This window comes from Rhinolophus sinicus, linkage group LG04 (genome assembly GCF_036562045.2).
Source record: "Rhinolophus sinicus isolate RSC01 linkage group LG04, ASM3656204v1, whole genome shotgun sequence".
NCBI classification, from domain to species: domain Eukaryota; kingdom Metazoa; phylum Chordata; class Mammalia; order Chiroptera; family Rhinolophidae; genus Rhinolophus; species Rhinolophus sinicus.
This window is the reverse complement of record NC_133754.1, coordinates 114507494-114528662: the sequence shown is the minus strand read 5'-3', so window position 1 is coordinate 114528662 and position 21169 is coordinate 114507494. Positions and strand designations below refer to the sequence as shown.

At 40.4% G+C, this 21169-nt stretch overlaps 1 protein-coding gene across 1 annotated transcript in view; it reads left to right on the top strand.

Moving 5' to 3' along the window:
* The window catches only part of HSD17B3 (hydroxysteroid 17-beta dehydrogenase 3), a 61466-nt gene extending 42525 nt beyond the window's left edge, over nucleotides 1-18941 (top strand). The window contains exons 8-11 of the mRNA XM_074331481.1: nucleotides 457-538; nucleotides 1160-1225; nucleotides 15154-15303; nucleotides 18189-18941. Coding sequence (XP_074187582.1) covers nucleotides 457-538; nucleotides 1160-1225; nucleotides 15154-15303; nucleotides 18189-18299 — 409 coding nt within the window. The 3' untranslated portion in view covers nucleotides 18300-18941. The remainder of the gene's footprint in view (nucleotides 1-456; nucleotides 539-1159; nucleotides 1226-15153; nucleotides 15304-18188) is intronic.
* Nucleotides 18942-21169: the final 2228 nt, after the last annotated feature.

The window sequence follows — 21169 nt, the reverse complement described above, 5'->3', positions numbered from 1 at the left end:
TGGGTGCCTGTGTGAGCAGATGATGGACTGTCAAATTCCACCCAAGACAGGATTCTACATGTGGCATCTGTCCTGTTGTGGGTCATCTTTATGAGTCAGAAGGGACCGTGAGCTCATGCGGTCACTTTTGAAAGAGCAAGATCTCTTCACCTGAGTCTTGTATGAGCCAAGTTGGTTTTCTGCACTTTGGTTGGGGATGTTTGTTGCAGCAGAGTCCATTTCCATTCACAAATCCTTGATGTCAACTGACTGCCAAGTGACATCATTGTGTGGCACTGTAGTCTATGATGTAGGGGAAGTTCCACTCACGGGTCTTGGAAGCAGAGCACTAGTGCACGTGGAAGCCTAGAGAGGATGGGGTTTTCCCAGCATCGATATGAGCTCCTTGTTCTCTTCTTCTTGAATAATGTGATCAGGCAGCAAAACCAACTGAAACTTTTCTTCTTTGCCTTTTAGGCAGAAAGGGCTCATCTTGAACATTTCTTCTGGGGTGGCCCTCTTTCCCTGGCCCCTATACTCCACCTATTCGGCGTCCAAGGTGAGTGATAGCATTCAAGTCTTCTTCCTCTTGCCTTTCCCAGTTGGTATTTTCTTTTCGATCATCTGGCAAGTTGAGGGATAGGTTTCCCAGGAGGCACTCTTCTATGTACAGGGTGGAGCTAGTCAGCAGTGTATGGGTGCACATCAGATAAAGGTGCAGCCCGTGGGCTGAGAAGGTCTGCAGCAGCACACCTCGGCAGGTGCAACTTCCATGATGGGCCTCCAACCGTCACTCACTTCTTGGCCTGCTGTCTTCCTGCCAACAAGTAACATTGTAGCTTCCTTCCTGCCCTGGAGGCCTAGTCAGGTGTCCCCATGCCCTAGTCTTTAAAACAAACCCTTGGAGGAAGGGGTGCTTTAGACAAAGGACAGTGTCTCTGGGTTGGGTCATCTATATGCGGTGGCCCGAGGTATGTATTTATCCCAAAAGGTATGTTCCTACCAATTGAGGTAGCTTTTCCTAAACCAAGAAATGAAGTTCTAATTCCTATCAAGACAAGCCTCTGCATTTAAAGATAAAGCTGTTCGCTACTTGTGGTGCATTTTGAAATCTGAATAATTTGGTTCTGATGGAGAAAGCAAGCTCTGTGTCCTGAGGTGTTTCTACTTCTTGCTCCAGGCTTTTGTATGCACATTTTCCAAGGCACTGCAAGCGGAATATAAAGAAAAAGGAATCACTATCCAGGTGAGATTAACAGTTCTGAGTCCATGGGAACAGGAACTCTGGATTTACATGGAGCTGGGGCCACTATCTCCTGCAGGACTGGCAGTGCACGTGCAGCCAGGAGGAAGGTGGTCTGGATGACACCATGGGAGTTATTGGGACCACTGTGGTAACAGCTGTGCCACCTCTGTTCCACCTGCTGCCACTGTCACCCATGCCCTGGTTGCTGGAGCAGGAAATGGGGCAGGGTGAGCGAGTACTCAGAAACTCTGTCGACTCTCTTGCTGCCTGATGCTGTATCAGGACAGAAATGGGGCTTGTTGACCTTCCTTTACTCTCTGATATAAGTACAGGAGACAGGTTTATGTGGGAGAAATTGAGGAGAGGCAACAAAAGAAAACAGGACACTCAGTCCATGTTGGAAAAAGTGGCAGTGCTTCTCTTGTGAGCTGTTTCATCTGTGATGAGCCACAGAAATCCTCAAACTTTGGTTCTTGAGCAGTCAGGAAGAGGTGCTCTGCTGCCCCTTTCACTTACAATGGCAGACCCACCATGGAAAAGACCTTGTCCTATTAATTGTAAACAGAGCTGGGTTGTCACTGCCATCTGTAGGCTGAGCAATGTGATGTCTTGAGGTTTCAGTGACATGCATGTACTTGGTTCAGCAACACAGAGTTAAGTGGTTTCTGGAAGTTGGAATAAAAAGTTGACAGAAGGTTTTTGTTATTCTTTGGGAAGAGGTTGCATGGCATACTTTTACAAATGAAAAAGGCACACTCATGGTGATATCTTTGAAATTATTGCTATGCATACTAATTTTCAATTAAAATACCCAGGTGAGAATATCTCAGGTGGCTGTTCTTATAAATTAACCATCTATAGCATAAAACTTATTTAATAGACAGATATGTCTATTTAATGGTGAGAACTTTGAAAATAATGTCATCTTCTCAGCCACAGTGAATGACTGTGACAGCCGTGTCACTAGACCACAGCCCTGTTCTCTGCCCTGTTGAACTATAAAGTCTCACCTATCAGAGATTTCCCCCCTCCTATCCATTTTCCAGCTCCCAGCTGAAGATCAGTTCCTTTTGCAACAGTGCTATCCCATGTAGGCTAAGTTTCCTGCAGTTTAAAAACAAGCCTTGAAATCTCACTGACTTAAAACCACAAAGATTCATTTATCATTCATGCTACACATTCACTGTGATCTGGCATAGGGGATTAGCTCATTGTAGTGACATAGGGACCTAGCCTGATGGAGCAGCTGCCATCTCGGATATTTGACGTGCCAGAAAAAAAGTGGTAGCAGTTCTAGAGGATCTGACTTTGATGATTCAGGGCTCTAGCTCAGAAAAGGCACATGCCATGTTTGCTCATACCAATTGGTCATATCTGATCACTTGGCCTTACCCAACCATAGCGGGGTCCAGGAAGTGCAATTCAATCATGTGTCTGGAAGAAGAAAGAACTATAAATATTTGGTGAATAACAGTAATAATTACCACAACAATTTTCTTCCTAGCCATGTGATGGTCTTAGCAGCAACTTGATCTTGATAATTGTGAACCACAGATGCTGTAGCTGCCAAATTAGTGGGTTCTGTTGGGCAGCAGGGGTAGGAGGAGTTGGGGTAGGAACAGGAGCCCCTTCTCTAATGCAGAAGGCTTGGAACTACTCTCCTAGCAAATATGAGGTGAAAAGACTGTGACCTTTCAAAAACCAAGTAGCCTCTCCAAACACACATGTACTTGGTGCTCAATAAACATTTGTTAAATGAACGAGAAAGTATGTATTATACACTTGGGTTTAATTTTCAAATTCCAGTTCTGCCATTTAAAATCTGAGTGATCCTGGAAAGCCTGTTAAACTCTGTGAGCCTCAGTTTCCCCATCTGTAAAAAGGGTTTACAATACTTTCTCACAATTCTGGGTTATTGTGAAGATCTAATGACTAGGAGAGATCCAAGATGGTGGAGTAGATAAACACTGTGACTGCTTTCTTTCGTGAACACATTAAAATTACAACTAAGTTATAGAACAATCAACCTGGAGAACCATCTGAAAGCTGGCTGAAACAGAAGTTTTATAACTAAGGAGATAAAGAAGAAGCCACGTCAAGACTTGTAGGACGGGTGGAGATGCGAAATGGGCTGACCCCAAGCCTCCATGTGGTGGTTAAGAATCAGGAGGGATATCTCAGCTGTGGAGGTTCACCCTGGAATAGCAAGGCTCCCCAGCCCAGAGTACTGGTGCTCCCACAATACTTGGCTGTGAAAGACAGTGGGGATTCTGACCTGGATGGTCAGACAGAGGGCTGTGGGAAACCCAGATGCCCTATTAAAGGCCCCATGCACAGACTCACTGGCAGGCACTCACCCTGGGCTCTGTTGGAGGGATGGTTACTGGGGGTGGGGGGCGTTGGAGGCATATAGGGTGGGGGAAGGCAGATCAATTTGTATGGCTTTAGAACAAGGGCTGGAGGACAGTTGCCATTTTCACTGTTTGGGGTCCTTCTCCCAAGCAGCCAGCAGGTGGGTGCCATCTTTCCTGTGTTGAGCCCTCCCCACAAGTCAAATCTGAATCTGATTGGCCTGTGAGCTCTGCTGGGACTCCATCCAACCCAACTCCGCCAACGTTGGAGGCACTTTCTTTTGAGCAGCCATCGCCAACTGCATTGCACTCGTTCTTAGAAAACTATTGGAGTCCATGGGCCCCAAGTGGGCAGTGACAGGCCTCAGTGTGCTCTGAGTCTTTTGCTGAGTAGCTGTAGACTCAATACTGGCATCAAAAGAGAATTTACATTAACCTGGTGTCCACATCTCTTCCCACTCTAGTGATTCCCTGAGACCCTGCCTCACCCAACTTGTATACTGCACAAGTCTTTATCAGTGGCTGAACCTTAAGGGATCTGGCAGGTGGCAGCAGGTCTCGTGGTGTCCTGGCTTTTTGTGGAGGTACCCTACGCTCGGTACTGGTGGCAAATATCCTTGGTTTGCAGTGTGGCCTCTTCCATGTGCCTAGGTTTATCATAGGCAGTGAACAACCATGGATCACTTTGTAGATCCTACCAGGTAGTCCCTGGGTAATCATAGGCAGTGGGTGGCCTGGGCCAGCACTGGAGCCCATTCCAACAGGTCCCAGAACCAACATACTTGGAGGTTGGATTCAGACCACAACAGAGCACTACCTAATTACCCCCACAAGCAGCACACCCCAAAGGTTGTCTCAACAGGCACAAGAGCCCTCTGGAGTGAATTCCACGCTGAGGGGTAAACCCCCACACAGAATCCTGTGAGCTATGGATGTGGCCAACCCCCACAGCCAATTAGCCTGAGGGTCAGTCCCAGCAATTGGCATACCAATACGAATTAAGGCTCAATTATAAAAGGAGGGCACACACAACCCACCCAAGGGAGAGTCCTGGACCACTCAGAGCAGGTGACCAGCGAGACTGTGCCAGGGCCCCACACTGAATGTACTATATAAGGTCACCTGGAAAAGACTGGGAGACACAACATATCTACCTAATACATAGAAGCAAACGCAGAGAGGTAGCCAAAATGAGAAAACAAAGAAATGCATCCAGAATGAAAGAACAGGAGAAAAATCCAGCAAAAGAAATAAACAAAATGGAGGCAAGCAACCTACCAGAGAGAGAGAGAGAGTTTAAAACACTGGTTATAAAGATGTTCAAGGAACTTAATGAGAACTTCAACAAAGAGACAGGAAGCATAAAAAAGGACATAGAAACCATAAAGAAGAACCAGTCAGAAGTGGAGAATACAACACCAGAACTGAAGAATGCACTAGAAAGAATCAGCAGCAGACTAGATGAAACAGAGGATCTAATCAGTAATTTGGAAGACAAGGTAGCAGAAACACCAAATTGGAACAGCAAAAAGAAACAAGAATCCAAAAAAACGAGGACAGTTTAAGAGTCCTTTGGGACAACATAAAGCGTAACAACATTCACATCTTTGGAGTACGACATGGAGAAGAGAGAAAGCAAGGGAATGAAAATCTGTTTGAAGAAATAATGACTGAAAACTTTTGTAACCTGGTGAAGGAAATAGACATCCAAGTCCAAGAAATGCAGAGTCTTGAACAAAATGAACTTAAACAGGCAGGCACCAAGACACATTATAATTAAAACAGCAAAGGTTAAAGACAAAAGATTGACTCCTAAAAGCAGCAAGAGAAAGGCAGCTAGTAATTTATAAGGGAGCTCCCATAAGATTGTCAGCTGATTTCTCAACAAAAACTTTGCAGGCCCGAAAGTACTGGCATGAAATATTCAATGTGATATAAAGCAAGGACGTACAACCAAGGGTATTCTACCCAGCAAGGCTATCATTTAAAATCAAAATACAGATAAAGAGCTTCCCAAACAAGAAAAAGCTAAAGGAGTTCATCATCACCAAACCAGTGTTACAAAGAATGTTAGAGGGACTTCTTTAAGATGGAAAAATTAAATCAAAATTATGAATGATAAAATAACAATAGCTACATATCCATTAACAATTATTTTTTATTTATTTATTTATTTATTTATTTATTTATTCTTTATTTTATTCTATTTTTTAAGATTTTATTGGGGAAGGGGAACAGTTCTTTATTGGGGAACAGTGAATACTTGCAGGACTTTTTTCCAACTCAAGTTGTTGTCCTTTCAATCTTAGTTGTGGAGGGTGCCATTCATCTTCAAGTTGTTGTCTTTTCAGTCTTAGTTGTGGAGGGTGCAGCTCAGCTCTAGTTGCCATTGCTAGTTGCAGGGGGCACAGCCCACCATCCCTTGTGGGAGTCGAGGAATTGACCTGGCAACCTTGTGGTTGAGAGCCCGTGCTCCAACCAGCTGAGCCATCCGGGAGCTCCGCAGCAGTTCAGCTCAAGGTGCCGTGTTCAATCTTAGTTGCAGGGGGCGCGGCCCCCGTCCCTTGCAGGACTCGAGGAATTGAACTGGCAAACTTGTGGTTGAGAGCCCACAGGCCCATGTGGGAATCGAACCAGCAGCCTTCAGAGTTAGGAGGACAGAGCTCTAACTGCCTGAGCCACCGGGCCAGCCCTATTTATTTATTTTTAATTAAAGTTTATTGGAGTGACAATTGTTAGTAAAATTACATAGATTTCAGGTGTACAATTCTGTATTACATCATCTATAAGTCCCATTGTGTGTTCACCACCCAGAGTCAGTTCTCCTTCCATCACCATATATTTGATCCCTTTTACCCTCATCTACCACCCCTCTCCTCCCTTATTGTCTGGTAACCACTAAACTATTCTCTGTGTCTGAGTTTTTGTTTCTCATTTGTTTGTATTGTTCTTTTGTTGTTTTTGGTTCATATACCACATATCAGTGAAATTACATGGTTCTCTGCTTTTTCTGTCTGACTTATTTCGCTTAGCATTATAATCTCAAGATCTATCCATGTTGTCACAAATGGTCCTATTTCATCTTTTCTTACCGCCGAATAGTATCCCATTGTGTATATATACCACAACTTCTTTATCCATTCATCTATCGAAGGACATTTTGGTTGTTTCCATGTCTTGGCCACCGTAAACAAAGCTGCAATGAACATTGGAGCACACGTGTCTTTATCTCTAAATGTTTTCAGATTTTTTGGGTAGATACCCAGGAGAGGGACTGCTGGGTCATACGGTAATTCTATTTGTAAATTTTTGAGGGACCTCCACACTGCCTTCCATAGCAGCTACACCAATCTGCATTCCCACCAACAGTGTATGAGGGTTCCTTTTTCTCCACGGCCTCTCCAACATTGTCACTATTTGTCTTGTTGATGATAGCCAGTCTAACTGGGGTGAGGTGATAATCTCATTGTGGTTTTTATTTGGATTTCTCTGATAATTAGTGATGTTGAGCATTTTTTCATATGTCTATTTGCCATTTGTATGTCCTCTTTGGAGAAAAGTCTCTTCAGGTTCTCTGCCCATTTTTCAATTGGGTTGTTTTTTTGTTGTTGTTGTTGAGTTTCATGAGTTCCTTGTATATTTTGGATATTAGCCCCTTATTGGAGGCACTGTTTGCAAAAATTTTCTCCCATTCAGTTGGTTGCCTCTTAATATTGTCGATGGTTTCTTTTGCTATACAGAAGCTTTTAAGTTTCATATAGTCCCATTCATTTATTTTAGCTTTTACTTCCCTTGCCTTTGGATCAAATTCATGAAATGCTCTTTGAACCCAAGGTCCATAAGTTTAGGTCCTATGTTTTCTTCCATGCAGTTTATTGTTTCAGGTCTTATGCTTAAGTCTGATCCATTTTGAATTAATTTTGGTACATGGTGACAGAAAGCAGTTCAGTTTCATTCTTTTGCACGTGGCTTTCCAATTGTTCCAGCACCATTTATTGAAGAGGCTCTTTTCTCTATTGTATGTTTTTGGCTTCTTTGTCAAAAATTATCTGTCCATATTTATGTGGGTTTATTTCTGGGTTCTCAATTCTATTCCATTGGTCTACGTGTCTATTTTTCTGCCAGTACCATGCTGTTTAGATTATTGTTGCCCTGTAGTACAAGCTAAAGTCAGGGAGTGTGATACCTCCAGTATTGTTCTTTTTTCTTAAGATTGCTTTGGCTATTCAGGGTCTTTTTTGGTTCCAAACAAATCTGATGATTTTTTGTTCTATTTGTTTAAAAAAAAAATGCCATTGGGATTTTGATGGGGATTGCATTGAATCTGTATATTGCTTTGGGTAATATGGCCATTTTAACTATGTTGATTCTTCCAATCCATGAGCACAGAATGTCTTTCCATTTCTTTGTGTCTTCTTCAATTTCTTTCAAAAAAGTCTTATAGTTTTCAGCATATAGGTCTTTCACATTCTTGGTTAAGTTTATTCCTAGGTATTTTATTCTTTTTGCTGCAATTGCAAAAGGAATTGTTTTTTAAATTTCTTTTTCTGAGATTTCATTGTTAGTATATAGGAATGCAATGGACTTTTGTATGTTGATTTTGTAGTCGGCAACTTTACTGTATTCGTTGATTGTTTCTAATAGCTTTTTGGTGGAGTCTTTAGGGTTTTCTATATATAGCATCATGTCATCTGCAAAGAGTGATAATTTAACTTCTTCATTCCCAATTTGGATGCCTTTTATTTCTTTCTCTTGCCTGATTGCTCTGGCAAGGACTTCCAACACTATGTTGAAAAGCAGAGGTGATAGGGGACAGCCCTGTCGTGTTCCTGAACGTAGAGCAAAGGGCTTCAGTTTTTCACCATTAATTATGAGATTAGCTGAGGGCTTGTCATATATGGCCTTTATTATGTTAAGGTATTTTCCTTCTATACCTATTTTATTAAGTGTTTTAATCATAAATGGATGTTGTATCTTGTCAAATGCTTTTTCTGCATCAATTGATATAATCATATGATTTTTGTCCTTTATTTTGTTTATGTGATGTATCACATTGATGGATTTGGATGTTGAACCATCCTTGTGCCCCGGGATGAACCCCACTTGGTCGTGATGAATAATCTTTTAATGCATTGTTGTATTCGATTTGCTAGAATTTTGTTTAGGATTTTTGCATCTGTATTCATCAGAGATATTGGTCTGTAGTTTTCTTTTTTGTGTTGTCCTTACCAGGTTTTGGTATCAGGGTAATGTTGGCCTCATAAAATGAGTTAGGGAGTACTGTCTCTTCTTCAATTTTTGGAAGAGTTTGAGCAGGATTGGTATTAGATCCTCTTTGAAGGTTTGGTAGAATTCACTAGTGAAGCCATCTGGTCCCGGACTTTTGCTTTTGGGAAGGTTTTGGATGACTGATTCAATTTCGTTACTGGTGATCGGTCTGTTTAGATTTTCCAGTTCTTCATGGTTCAGCCTTGGAAGGCTATATGTTTCTAAGAACTTGTCCATTTCTTCTAGGTTATTGAATTTGGTGGCATATAGTCCTTCATAGTATTCTTGGATGATCCTTTGTATTTCTGTGGTGTCCGTGATAACTTCCCCTTTTTCATTTCTGATTTTGTTAATTAGTGTCTTCTCTCTTTTTATCTTAGTGAGTCTAGCCAAGGGTTTGTCAATTTTGTTAATCTTTTCAAAGAACCAGCTCTTTGTCACATTAATTTTTTCTATTGTCTTTTTGTTCTCTATTTCATTTAGTTCTGCTCTGATTTTTGTTATTTCCTTTCTTCTGCTGACCTTGGGTTTCACTTGTTCTTCTTTTTCTAGTTCTTTAAGGTGTAACATGAGGTTATTTATTTGGGATTTTTCTTGTTTCTTGAGATAGGCCTGTAATGATATAAATTTCCTCTTAAAACTGCTTTTGCTGGATCTCAAAAATTTTGGTAGGATGTATTTTCATTGTCATTTGTTTCTATGTATCTTTGATCTCTCCTCTAATTTCTTCTTTGACCCGGTCGTTCTTTAAAAGTATGTTGTTTAATCTCCATGTATTTGTGTTTTTCCTGCTTTCTTTTTGCAGTTGATATCCAGTTTCAAAGCCTTGTGATCAGAGAATATGCTTGGTATGATTTCAATCTTCTTAAATTTGTTGAGGCTGATTTTATGTCCCAATATATGGTCTATCCTTGAGAATGTTCCATGTACACTAGAAAAGAATGTATAGTCTGATGTTTTAGGAGGAAATGCTCTATATATGTCAATTATGCCCATTTCATCTAATGTGTCATTTAGGGCTGCTATTTCGTTATTTATTTTCTGTTTGGATGATCTATCCATAGCTGTCAATGGTGTATTTAAGTCCCCTAGTATAATTGTGTTTTGGTCAATTTCTCCCTTTAGTTCTGTTAGTAGTTCCTTGGTATATTTCAATGCTCCCTGATTGGGGGCATAAATATTGATGACTGTTATGTCTTCTTGTTGTATAGTCCCCTTTACCATTATGAAATGTCCATCTTTGTCTCTTGTTATCTTTTTCACCCTGAAGTCTGTTTCATCTGATATCATTATGGCTACACCTGATTTTCTCTGGGTACCATTTGCTTGGAGTGTCAATTTCCACCCTTTCACTTTGAGTCTATGCTTGTCCTTATAACTGAGATGTGTCTCTTGGAGACAGCATATGGTTGGTTTTAGTTTTTTGATCCAATCTGCTACTCTGTGCCTTTTTATTGGTGAGTTCAGTCCATTTACATTTAGGGTGATTATTGATATGTGAGGATTTCCTGTCATTCTATCTTTAGTTTTCTGGTAAGGCTGTGTCTCCATTGTTTCTTTGCCTTTTTGTTGTTGTCTATTATTTCTGTGTGGTGGTATTCTATGATGTTTCCCTCTGTTTCTTCTTTTATTACAGTATATATTTCAGTTCTGGATGTTTTTTGAGTGGTTACCCTTAAGTTTATGTAAAAGAAAGTTTGATATTTAGAGTATTCCATTTTCTTCAGCACACTTACTTTCTCCATTCCCATATTTCGGTTCAGGCCTTTACTCTCTCCCTTTTTATGTTTTGGTTGCCACAAATTGTCCCTGTTGATGGTGGTCGAATAGCCTCCTTTAGTATATCTTGTAGTGCAGGTCATGTATTAGAAAATTCCCTCAGCTTCTGTATGTCTGGAAAGGTCTTTATTCCTCCTTCATATCTAAAGGATATCTTTGCTGGGTATATTACTCTTGGCTCATAATTTCTCTCTTTCAATAGTTTGAATATTTGGTTCCACTCCCTCCTGGCTTGTAGAGTTTCTGCTGAAAAATCTGATGATAATCTAATGGGCTTTCCTTTGTAGGTTACCGTCTTCTTTTCCCTGGCTGCCTTGAGGATTCTTTCTTTGTCGTTGATTTTAGACAGCTTCAATACAATGTGCCTTGGAGAAGGCCTGTTGGGATTGAGGTAATTAGGTGTTCTATTTGCTTCTTGGATTCGAGGATCCAGTTCTGTCCACAAGTTTGGGAAGTTCTCATCGACAATTTGTTTGAATATATTCTCTGTTCCTTCTCTCTTTCTTCTCCTTCTGGTATGCCCATTATTCTTATATTGCTCTTTCTGATGGAGTCAGAAAGTTCTTGTAGAGTTCTTTCATTTCTTTTAAGTCTCAAGTCTCTTTCTTCTTCCATCCATGTCATTTCCAGGTTTCTATCTTTGATGTCACTGATTCTTTCCTCCATCTGGTCAACTCTACTACCTAAGCTGGTTATTTCATTCTTAATTTCTTCTATTGAGTTCTTAATCTCCAGAAATTCTATTTGGTTCTTTTTTAAAATTTCAATCTCTTTGGTAAAATGCTCATGTTGTTCTTTGATTGTGTTTCTGAGTTCATTAAACTGCCTTTCTGTGTTTTCTTGCATCTTGTTGAGTTTTTTCAGAACTGCAATCTTGAATTCTCTGTCATTTAAGTCACATATTTCCATATCTTTAAGTTCATTTTCTGGAGACTTTTCACTTTCTTTCTGAGCTCTGTGTTGCCTTGGTTATTCATGGCAATTACTGATTTATTATTTCTCTTCCTAGACATCTACAGGGGTGGGTTCTGCAACAGGTTGATAGGAAGAGGTCTTTCTTTTGTTTTCCAGTACGTGTTCGTAGAATATTTTATTTTCTCTCAGAATGCAGCCTTTTTTTCTCATTCACACTGTAGTGTTATGTTTTCTCTGCACTATTCCAGCTTCTCACACAATGGGGGGATTCCCCAGAGGGCAGGCTTCTCCTCTGTTAACAGTTTGCCTGGGTCATAGGGCACCATGTCCCTGTGGGGATGCAGAGATCTTTTGAAGTTCCAAAGTTCTTCCTGCACCAGATTCAGAGCCCATATGTTCCAGCAATTCTGTTTACTCCTGCAGGGATCCACCCAGATAGGTGGGGACAGGGGCGGGTGAGTTGTGAGAAGTGGCCCAGAGCAATGGTGGCGACCACCACCACAGCGGGTCCTGCTTCCAAAGCTCCCTCCCCTTTGCTGGAACTAGTTGGACTGCGAATCTGTGTCTGCAGACTACAGTTCTCAGAACAGCAAATATTCTGTTTTTTTTTATCTGATACTGCTACTGTTCCACTTCTAGCCCTGGGCAGGTGGGGGTAGGACGAGTTCTAGGAGGGTAAGGAGGGGGCAGCTTCCATTCTCTGCTCGGCAGTGAGGGCTTAAACCACTGTTTTCAGCCTTCTTCCCTCAGTTTTTGCTCTGAAGTCTCTGCCATGAGTGTTGGGTTTAGTCGTGTTATATGCTGCCCCCTCAGCCCTGTGGGCCATAAGCAGAGCCCTAGCACTCCGAGTTCCTCCCTCTCCCACAGCTGTGGTAGTTCTGGGAAGCAGCGAGCTCGGAGCACTGAGCTAGGTCTGCGTCCTGCGCGCGGCTCCATCTCCGCACTTCTCCCTTCCCTCCTCCCCTGCTCGCGTGATTCACCCACCTTTGAATTCAGTAGTGGGCCTCTTGGTCTTGCCTGTCTGCTGTGCAGGGAATCCTTTGTGGAGTTACAATTTTTCAATTTGTTGTAAATTCCAGGGGAGATATCCAGAGGCTCACCTCACGCCACCATTTTTATCCATTAACAATTATTATCAATGTAAATGGATTAAATGCTCCACTCAAAAGACATAGGATGGCTGAATAGATAAGAAAACAAAACTCCTACATGTGCTGCCTATACGAGACTCACTTCAGATTGAAAGACACACACAGAGGGAAAGTAAAAGAATGGAAGAAGATATTTCATGAAAATTAAAAAAAAAATCTGGGGTACCAATATTTATACCAAACAAAACTTTAAAACAAAGGCTATAACAAGAGACAAGACTCAGTAATCCCACTTCTGGGTATTTATCCAAAGAACCCCAAACACTACTTAGAGGAGATATTTGCATCAATACGTTCATTGCAACATTGTTTATAATGGCCAAAATATGGAGGCAACCTGAGTATCAGTCAGAGGAAGAATGCATAGAGAGGATGTGGTACATATATACAGTGTAATATTGCTCGGCCATGGAAGGGAATGTGTTCTTGGCATCTATGGCATCATGGATAGACCTGGAGGGTATTGTGCTGAGTGGAGTGTCAGACAGAGAAAGACAGATGCAATGTGATTTTACTTATATGTGGAATCTAAAGTACAAAATAAGCAAACAAAACAGAAACAAACTCACAGATACAGAAAACATTTTGATGGTGGCCAGAGGGGAGGGGTGTTGGGGGTGTGGGTGAAAAAAGAGGAAGGAATTAAGAAGCACAAATTGGTTATTGTAAAGTAGTTATGGGGATGTAGGGTATAGCATAAGGAATATAGTCAATAATATTGTAATACCTATGTATGGTGTCAGATGGGAACTAGGTTTGTTGGGGTGATAGATGGGAAGGGATTGGGAACAGGGTGAAAAAGCTGAAGAGATTAAGAAGTACAAATTGATAGGTACAAAATAGTCATGGAGATATAAATTAAAGCATAGGGAATATAATCAATAGTATGGTGATAACTATGTATAGAGCCAGGTGGGTTCTAGACTAGTCGGGGGATCATTTCTTAAATTGTATAAATGTCTAACCACTATGCTGTACACCTGAAATTAATATAAAATAATATTGAATGTCAACTGTAGTTGAAAAATTAAAAAGGGGAGGGGGAAGGTGAAGGTGAATAAGAGGTCCAAATTTCCAGGTATAAAACAAGTAAGTCACGGGGATGTACCTTACAGCATAGGGAATATACTCAATATTATTGTGATAGCATAGTTCGGTGTCAGATGGTTGGGTTGCTGGACTTATGTTGATCACTTATGGTTACATGGTGATCTTTATGTATATAAATGTTGAATAACTATGGTGTACCCCTGAAACTAATATAATATCGCATGTTAGTTATATTTTAAATAAAAGTATTTTTTAAAATGTAATGAATAAATAAGTATGCAAGTTTAAGCACTATTTACTGAGCCCCTATTTTGTACAAAAAGGTGTTTTGTCAACCAAAACTCACTGTAGGAATGAAAATACTTGTAAATATTTCCCTAGCTGGAGACTGGGGTTGGGAATACATGCTCCTTACATTTCTCTAAGAGTACTATTTTGAGATCTTTGGAAGAAAAGTGTTATGCAAATTCATGACAGCATTAATTTCCATAAGAACCAAGTCAATTGAATTGCTTGACTTATAACTGGATTTAATTATGTACATCATTTCAAGTGATATGAAGAAAATGCAATATGACAAAAATTGCAAATATGATGTGAAGAAAAATAAAACCAAAGAAAGAAGCATGGATCTTTTTTCTCTCTGAAGCTGCCAAGGTCTCTGTCTGGGAATAAAGTAAGAAACCCCATTACGAAACCTCATGCCAGGCCACAAGGTGGTTAGACCACAGGTGGAAACATGGTGTCAGATTTCCAGGGTGAAACATGTAGTTGTTTATTTTTCTTACCAGAAGAGGAATGATTATGAGGCATGTGCCACTCCTGGCTCCTAACTGAAGTGTGAAAGTAGGAATCCAGAGTGCTTTAAATTGCTCCAACTTTGGCTGTATATGTTAGAAATAAACTTCTGAGATATGGTTGCCAGATGCAGGACATCCAGTTAAATATGAATTTCAGATAAATAACAAATATGTGTTTTTTTTTTGTTTGTTTGTTTGTTTTTTACTATAAGTATATCCCATACAATACTTGGGACATAATTATCCTGAATTCTTTTTGTTGTTTTTCTGGATTCAAATTCAACTGAGTGTCCTGCATTTTTATTTTTGAAGTCCGGCAACCATGTTCTGAGAGATGGCTCATGTCCTGAGTCCCCTGTGTGCATTTGAACCACCTGCTGTTGTGTGGCTAAAGCCTCATCTAGAGTTAGTGGCAAGGTGAAACTAGAAACCCGCCTTCTGATTCGCAGCTCTGTGTCAGTTCTATGCCTTTTCAGTGATCCGTTGTCATTTAGGATCCTGAAACTTTTCACAGGAAGGACAGAGCTGGAAAATGAAGGGATGATAAAGCGGGAGTTTGTTTCTGAGGGTTGGGTAGATTGCTTCTGTCTTACGGTCTTTATTTCCCATTGTAGGTGCTGACTCCGTACGCTGTTTCAACCCCAATGACAAGGTATCTCAATACCAGCCTGATAACCAAGACTGCCGATGAATTTGTTAAAGAATCATTGAATTATGTCACAATTGGAGATGAAATCTGTGGCTGCCTCACCCATGAAATCTTGGTAATTCATAATGTCTCCTTTCTTGAAGCAAGTGAGGACAGGTGTGATAATAAACGACAGTGTCACTGGTTTAGTATTTACTATGCTATACTATATTCGTTATTTTACTGTGTATTCTTTCTACTTATGACAAAAAGTCTGCTGTAAAACAGCATACCATGTTACTGGCAGCAGCCTCATAGATCTCATGTTTACCATGTTTCTCGATTGCATCATTTTCTCTTGTGCTAGATTAAATCTTCTGTTGTTTTGTTCATTGTGGCCCCTAAGCATACAAAATCCACTGCAAATGTGGCCAGTAAGAGACCACATTGAGTGATTGAGCTGGAAATAAAATTAAAAGTGATTCAAGACTATGAAGGAGAAAAATTAGTGATGGTTATTGCTCACTGGTCAGGCATGTCCCAGTTCCCCATAGCTATGATCGTAAAAAACAGGAACAAAGTGATGGGAGCTGTTAAAGAATTTGCTTTGTTGAAGGCAATGAGACTCCAATTGAAAAGGGATTATATCAGACATGGGGAAATATCTAATGGCCTTGACTGAAAACCAGACAGAAGCATATCCTTTTCAGCACCATGATGATCATGGCCAAAGCAAAAAGTTTGCAATGTTGAAGGAAAAGCTTGAATCTAACTACAATGTTGAATTTACTGCTAGCTCTGGATGGTTTAAACAATTCAAGAATCATTACTCAATACATAATGTGAAAGTGAGTGGTGAGTTTGCGAGTGCTAATGTAAAGGCAGCTGAAGAATTTTGGGAAAATCTAGATAAGCTTATTGTGGAGGAAAATTGTAGCCAGAGCAGATTTTCAATATGGATGAACCCTCACTTGTCTGGAATGGATACCTGAAAGGACTTTCATCCATAAGGGGGTCAAGTCAATGCCAGGTTCTAAGGCTGTTAAAGACAGGATAACCGTTTTGCTTGGGGGCAATGTTGCAGGCTAAACTCCTTGTGATCTGGCACAGTGATAACCCAGGGCCTTCAAGCATATCAATAAGCACACACTGCCAGTGTGCTATAGGAGCAATAAGAAGTCATGGATGACCCAGCTCCTCTCCCAAGATGACCTCCTGATTGCTAGTCCAACAAAATGGAGAAGTACTGTTTGGAGAATAACATACCTTTCAAGATTTAGCTTATTGTTGATAATGCTCCCAGATAGCCTCCTTCATTGGTATTCTTCGTCCCAATATCAAAGTGGTGTTTATCCCTCCAAACACCATCTCTTTGTTCCCACCAATGGATCAAGGAATTATAGCAGGTTTTAAGGCCTACAACCTGAGGCGGACCTTTGCCCAGGCTATTGCTGCAACTGAGACAGATGCTGATGCAATTCTGGAAGGATTACAACACCTATGACTGCATCAAGCACCTTGCTTGGGTTTGGAGTGATGTCACCAAGAAGTATATGAATGATATCTGGAAGAAGACACTCAAGAGATTTGTCCATGATTTCAAAGAATTTGCCAAGGATGAGGAGGTTACAACAATCAATAAGGCTGTGGCTGAGATGGAAAACATCTGGGTGTGGATGAGGGTGACATGGAGGAGAAACTACAGGGGGTTCCGAGGAACTGACTAATGAAGACTTGTTGGAACTGGAACAGGAACTCATAGCTGGAGAAGAGGAAAGAGAAAAGGAAACTGCAAGATAAGAAAAAGAACTCCCAAGAAAATTCACAGTGAAGGGTCTCACAGGAGTTTTGCAGACCTCAACAAGCTACTTAAAAAGTTTCTCATGAATTAAAAAACACCAAAAGATTTTCATTAATAGAGAGGAATGTTCATGGTGCATTATCTGCATATAAGCAAATCTATGATGAAAAAAAGAAACAAACCAAGCAAACTACCATGGACATATTTCTGAAGAGTGACATGTCCTTGAGAAGAGCCTCAGGCAGGCCCTTCAGGAGGTATTTCAGAAGAAGACACTGTTGTCATAGGAGATGCCAGCTCCATGCATATTTTTGTCCCTGAACACTTTCCAGTGGGACCAGATGTGAAGATAGGAGACAATGATATTAACGATCCTGACCCTGAGTAGGCCTAGACTAATATGTGTGTTTGTGCCTTAGTTTTTAACAAAAAATTTTAAAAACTAAAATAAAATTTAAAAATAGAAAAAAACTTATAAAATAAGCATATAAAGAAAGAAAATATTTTTGTACAGCTGTACAATGTGTTTGTATTTTAAGCTAAGTGTTATTACAAAAGAATCGAAAAACTTACAAAATTAAAAAGTTTATAAAGTAAAAAGTTATAGTAAGCTAAACTTAATTTACTATTGAAGAATGAAAAATATTTTTGTATAAATTTAGTGTAGCCTATGTCCAGTGTTTATAAGGTCTACAGTGGTACAGTATGGCCTACGCCTTCACACTCCCCACTCACTCGCTGACTTACCCAGAGTAACTTCCATTCCTACAAGCTCCATTCATGGTAAATGCCCTATAAGGATGTACCATTTTTTAAATATTTTATACCATATTTAAAATTTTAAATGTACTTTCTCTGTTTTGATAGCTAAGTACCATTGTGTTAAAATTGCCTACCGTATTCAGTACAGTAACATGCTGTATGGGTTTGTAGCCTATGAGTAATAGGCTATACCATACAGCCTAGGTGTGTAGTAGGATGTACCATCTAGGCTTGTGTAAATACACAGTATGTTGTTCGAACAATGATGAAATCACCTGAGGATGCATTCCTCAAATGTATCCCTGTCGTTAAGTGACACATGACTGTGCTTAAAAGATTTTGGGACTTTAGTAGTCAGAAAAAATACTTTTAAAGATGAAGAATATAAATTGAGATGTGTTAGTTGTAACTTCCTGTGCTTCTTTTCTCTCAGACACTCATGTTTTTGTCTATTCAAGGCGAGCTTTCTGAACCTGATCCCATCATGGGTCATCTACAGCAATGTGTTCAGGAAGCTACTACTGACTCACTACACTGATTACCTCAAGCGGAACACCAACATTAGGTAATCCAGGTGGGCTGAGGTGCCATCCAGCATCGCTTTCTTACCATGTCCAGCATCGGCCGCAGAAGACCAAGTTGCAGACTAGTACCCATCACCTCTTGAAGCTGGAGGGCTGTGTCACAGATACAGTATCTAGAATACAACTTTTGTGCCATTTTGCTCACTTAAAAATCAAGGACAAATGGAGACCAGCCTTGAAAACTCCCTGAGCAAATAAAGCCAGTTTACTCATAGAAACAAAAGTTAATTTAACGTACTTTGCAAGACTACTGATAGGATTCAGGGCAGACTTCCCCGAAATATGTCACTTTGGCATATTGATTATTTCTAATTAAAGTTACTTAAGAAATAGCAAAATGAACACTGTGACTCTCCTTTGCCACCTATGAAAGCAGTAAATAAATTTCCCACGTGAAAAGTACCCTCCCCTCACCGGGAGAAAGACAGCCATCCTTCTCTCCAGAGGTGGGGAATCAGGGCCCAGAGGGCTGTATAAACAAATGTTGTTACTTTATCAGTAATTTACTACCCCAGGCCCAAACCCCTTTGTCAATTCTTCACAAATTATTGTTTCTTTTTTAAAAAGGTGTAAAAACTGTCTGCTAAGGTCACTTCTCTGAGCTTCATTCTAAGTGTCTGTATCAGTGCTCCAGTTTGCAAACTGTCTTCTCGTGTGTGCAGAATAAATTTTCACTAATTACTGCTTCAATGATTCATTGGTTTTACTTTGGCTATTTATGAACTTTTGATACTCAGATCTAGAGATCTTCGGGTCAGCTATGGTGTAAAAAAACATGTGTCATGCAATGGGATTTCAGGGTGTTGTGTGTGAGGAGGAGGATGCCTGTAGGCAAAATTATAAGAATTTCTATAGGGGATTGCAATATAAATGTGGTGAGAAGAAAGTCTCTGATTCTTTGAATATCGAGAACAATTAAACCTAGTAAACTACTTTTATAGCTATGTTGAACAATTTCTGAAGTTACTAAACTTTATTAAGATTGCTCTAGTCCTGGAACACTGGTTCTCAAAATTCCTCAGAGACCCAGGAAACTGTCTAGGAAAGGTGTGGGGGCAACAGCTACAACAGGCCAGTTTCTGGGAACCCTTATTTTGACTAATGCAACACTAACTTAATTTTATTTATATTTGCCATTCTATGTACAACTGTGTTTACAAAAATAAACACAGAAAAAGATATGTTGCTAAAAATAGTTTAAAAACTTTTGCTCTAATGCAGGAGTTGATAACTGTGGAAATGAGTTTTTTGCAGGTGTCCAGCTCTTGGGGTGCTGGACTGAGCACTTACTTGTTAACACATAGGAGGTAGTGTGTTGGGAAATTACTAAACTTCATCTCATGAGGGAACTGGAGGGGAAGCATGCCAGCTGGCAACCTTGTTCTGGTTGGCATTGGTCAAGGGTGCTTCCTAAGACATCGAGGCACCACCGGTGCTAGGTGGCACTCATTTTTTGTTGAGACCATCAATGCCATCCATATATGGTGTGAGGAAAGAATTTTTGTTCTGCTGCTCCATTTAGAAAAAGGAGGCTTGGAGATTTTGTTGGAATTTATGGGACATTTTGATATTTTAGGGAGAAGCACAGGGAAGAACATTTAATACCTTGGTAAGCTTGGAAAGTGTGGACTATAATATCATAGCTCTTATAACCCTGCTCGGAGGAAAAAACTGGGATGTTATTCATTCTCAAGTATAGATATCTATTTATATTTTCTCAGTGATGGGTAACAATAACAATTATAATAGAGAACATTTTTATGGTACCCATACGTACTGGTTATTTACCTATTGTCTTTCAGTCCTAAGCCCCTTTATTCTGTTCTTTGATGCTGGGCTTGAAGCTTCAGACTCAGGTCCTAAGACACTCACATGAGCTGACTTTGTGTTAGACTTGCCAATGGGAGACAATTTGGGAGGTAAAAGGAGGTAGGAGGGGGTAGGGAAACTCCTTTCTGATGGCACTCTTGTTATTGTCCTTCTGCAGAGATGACAGCTTAGCCAGTCAGTACCAACCAGGAGATAGCGTGCAAGGAAGGATTTGAATTCTAGCTCCCTTTAGAGGTCTGAGCATTAACCTGAGAGGGGTCTCCCCTCAGAGCACCCAGTTCCAGGAAACACTACCTCTTCCCTTTTGTTCTACCAGCCCTGCAGTTACTGGTATCTGAGTTAGTGTCCTTTCTTTTTTTTCCCTCTTTCAGCCTTTGGTGTTACCAATTTCCTCTATTAAATCCACTCTGTTTGAAATACTCAGTGTGCCTTTTCTTTTTGTGACTGGACTCTTTTTGAGTCTTTGACTCTGTCACACTGATTATCTTGTCTGATTTAGGAAGCAAGCTGGATGGGTGGAATCTCTTTTTTATAATGAAGAATCTGAAACACCTTATCATTCAGGTACCTGAGAGGAAACAGAAAGCACGGTTGAGCAATTTGAGGAATAGAATGTAGGGAAGTCATCAGAGCTAGCAATAGAGGGGTGCTTTTAATTCCCCAAGGCCTGAAGGGGCTGGGAAGGGAGCAATTATTGCGGGGGTGGGGGGGGGAGAGAGAGAGAGAGAGAGAGAGAGAGAGAAACTATGGACCATAGAGAGTGAGGGTGGGAATTGTGATATTGTAATTTATAAGAAACATATACTTCATCTTCATCCTCATCCTCATTCCTTGGAATTCCTAGGTGATAAGAGCAATAAAAATGTCATTTTTTATTCATAATGAGCCCTTTCAATTACACTTGAGTTTATATTAGTGAGGTGATGTTTGGAAATCCCCTAAGGATGGGAGTTGGTTGCCAGGGGAACCAACCATGTGATTAGAGGATTGGAACTTTCAGTCCCACACCTTGACCTTTGGGGAGG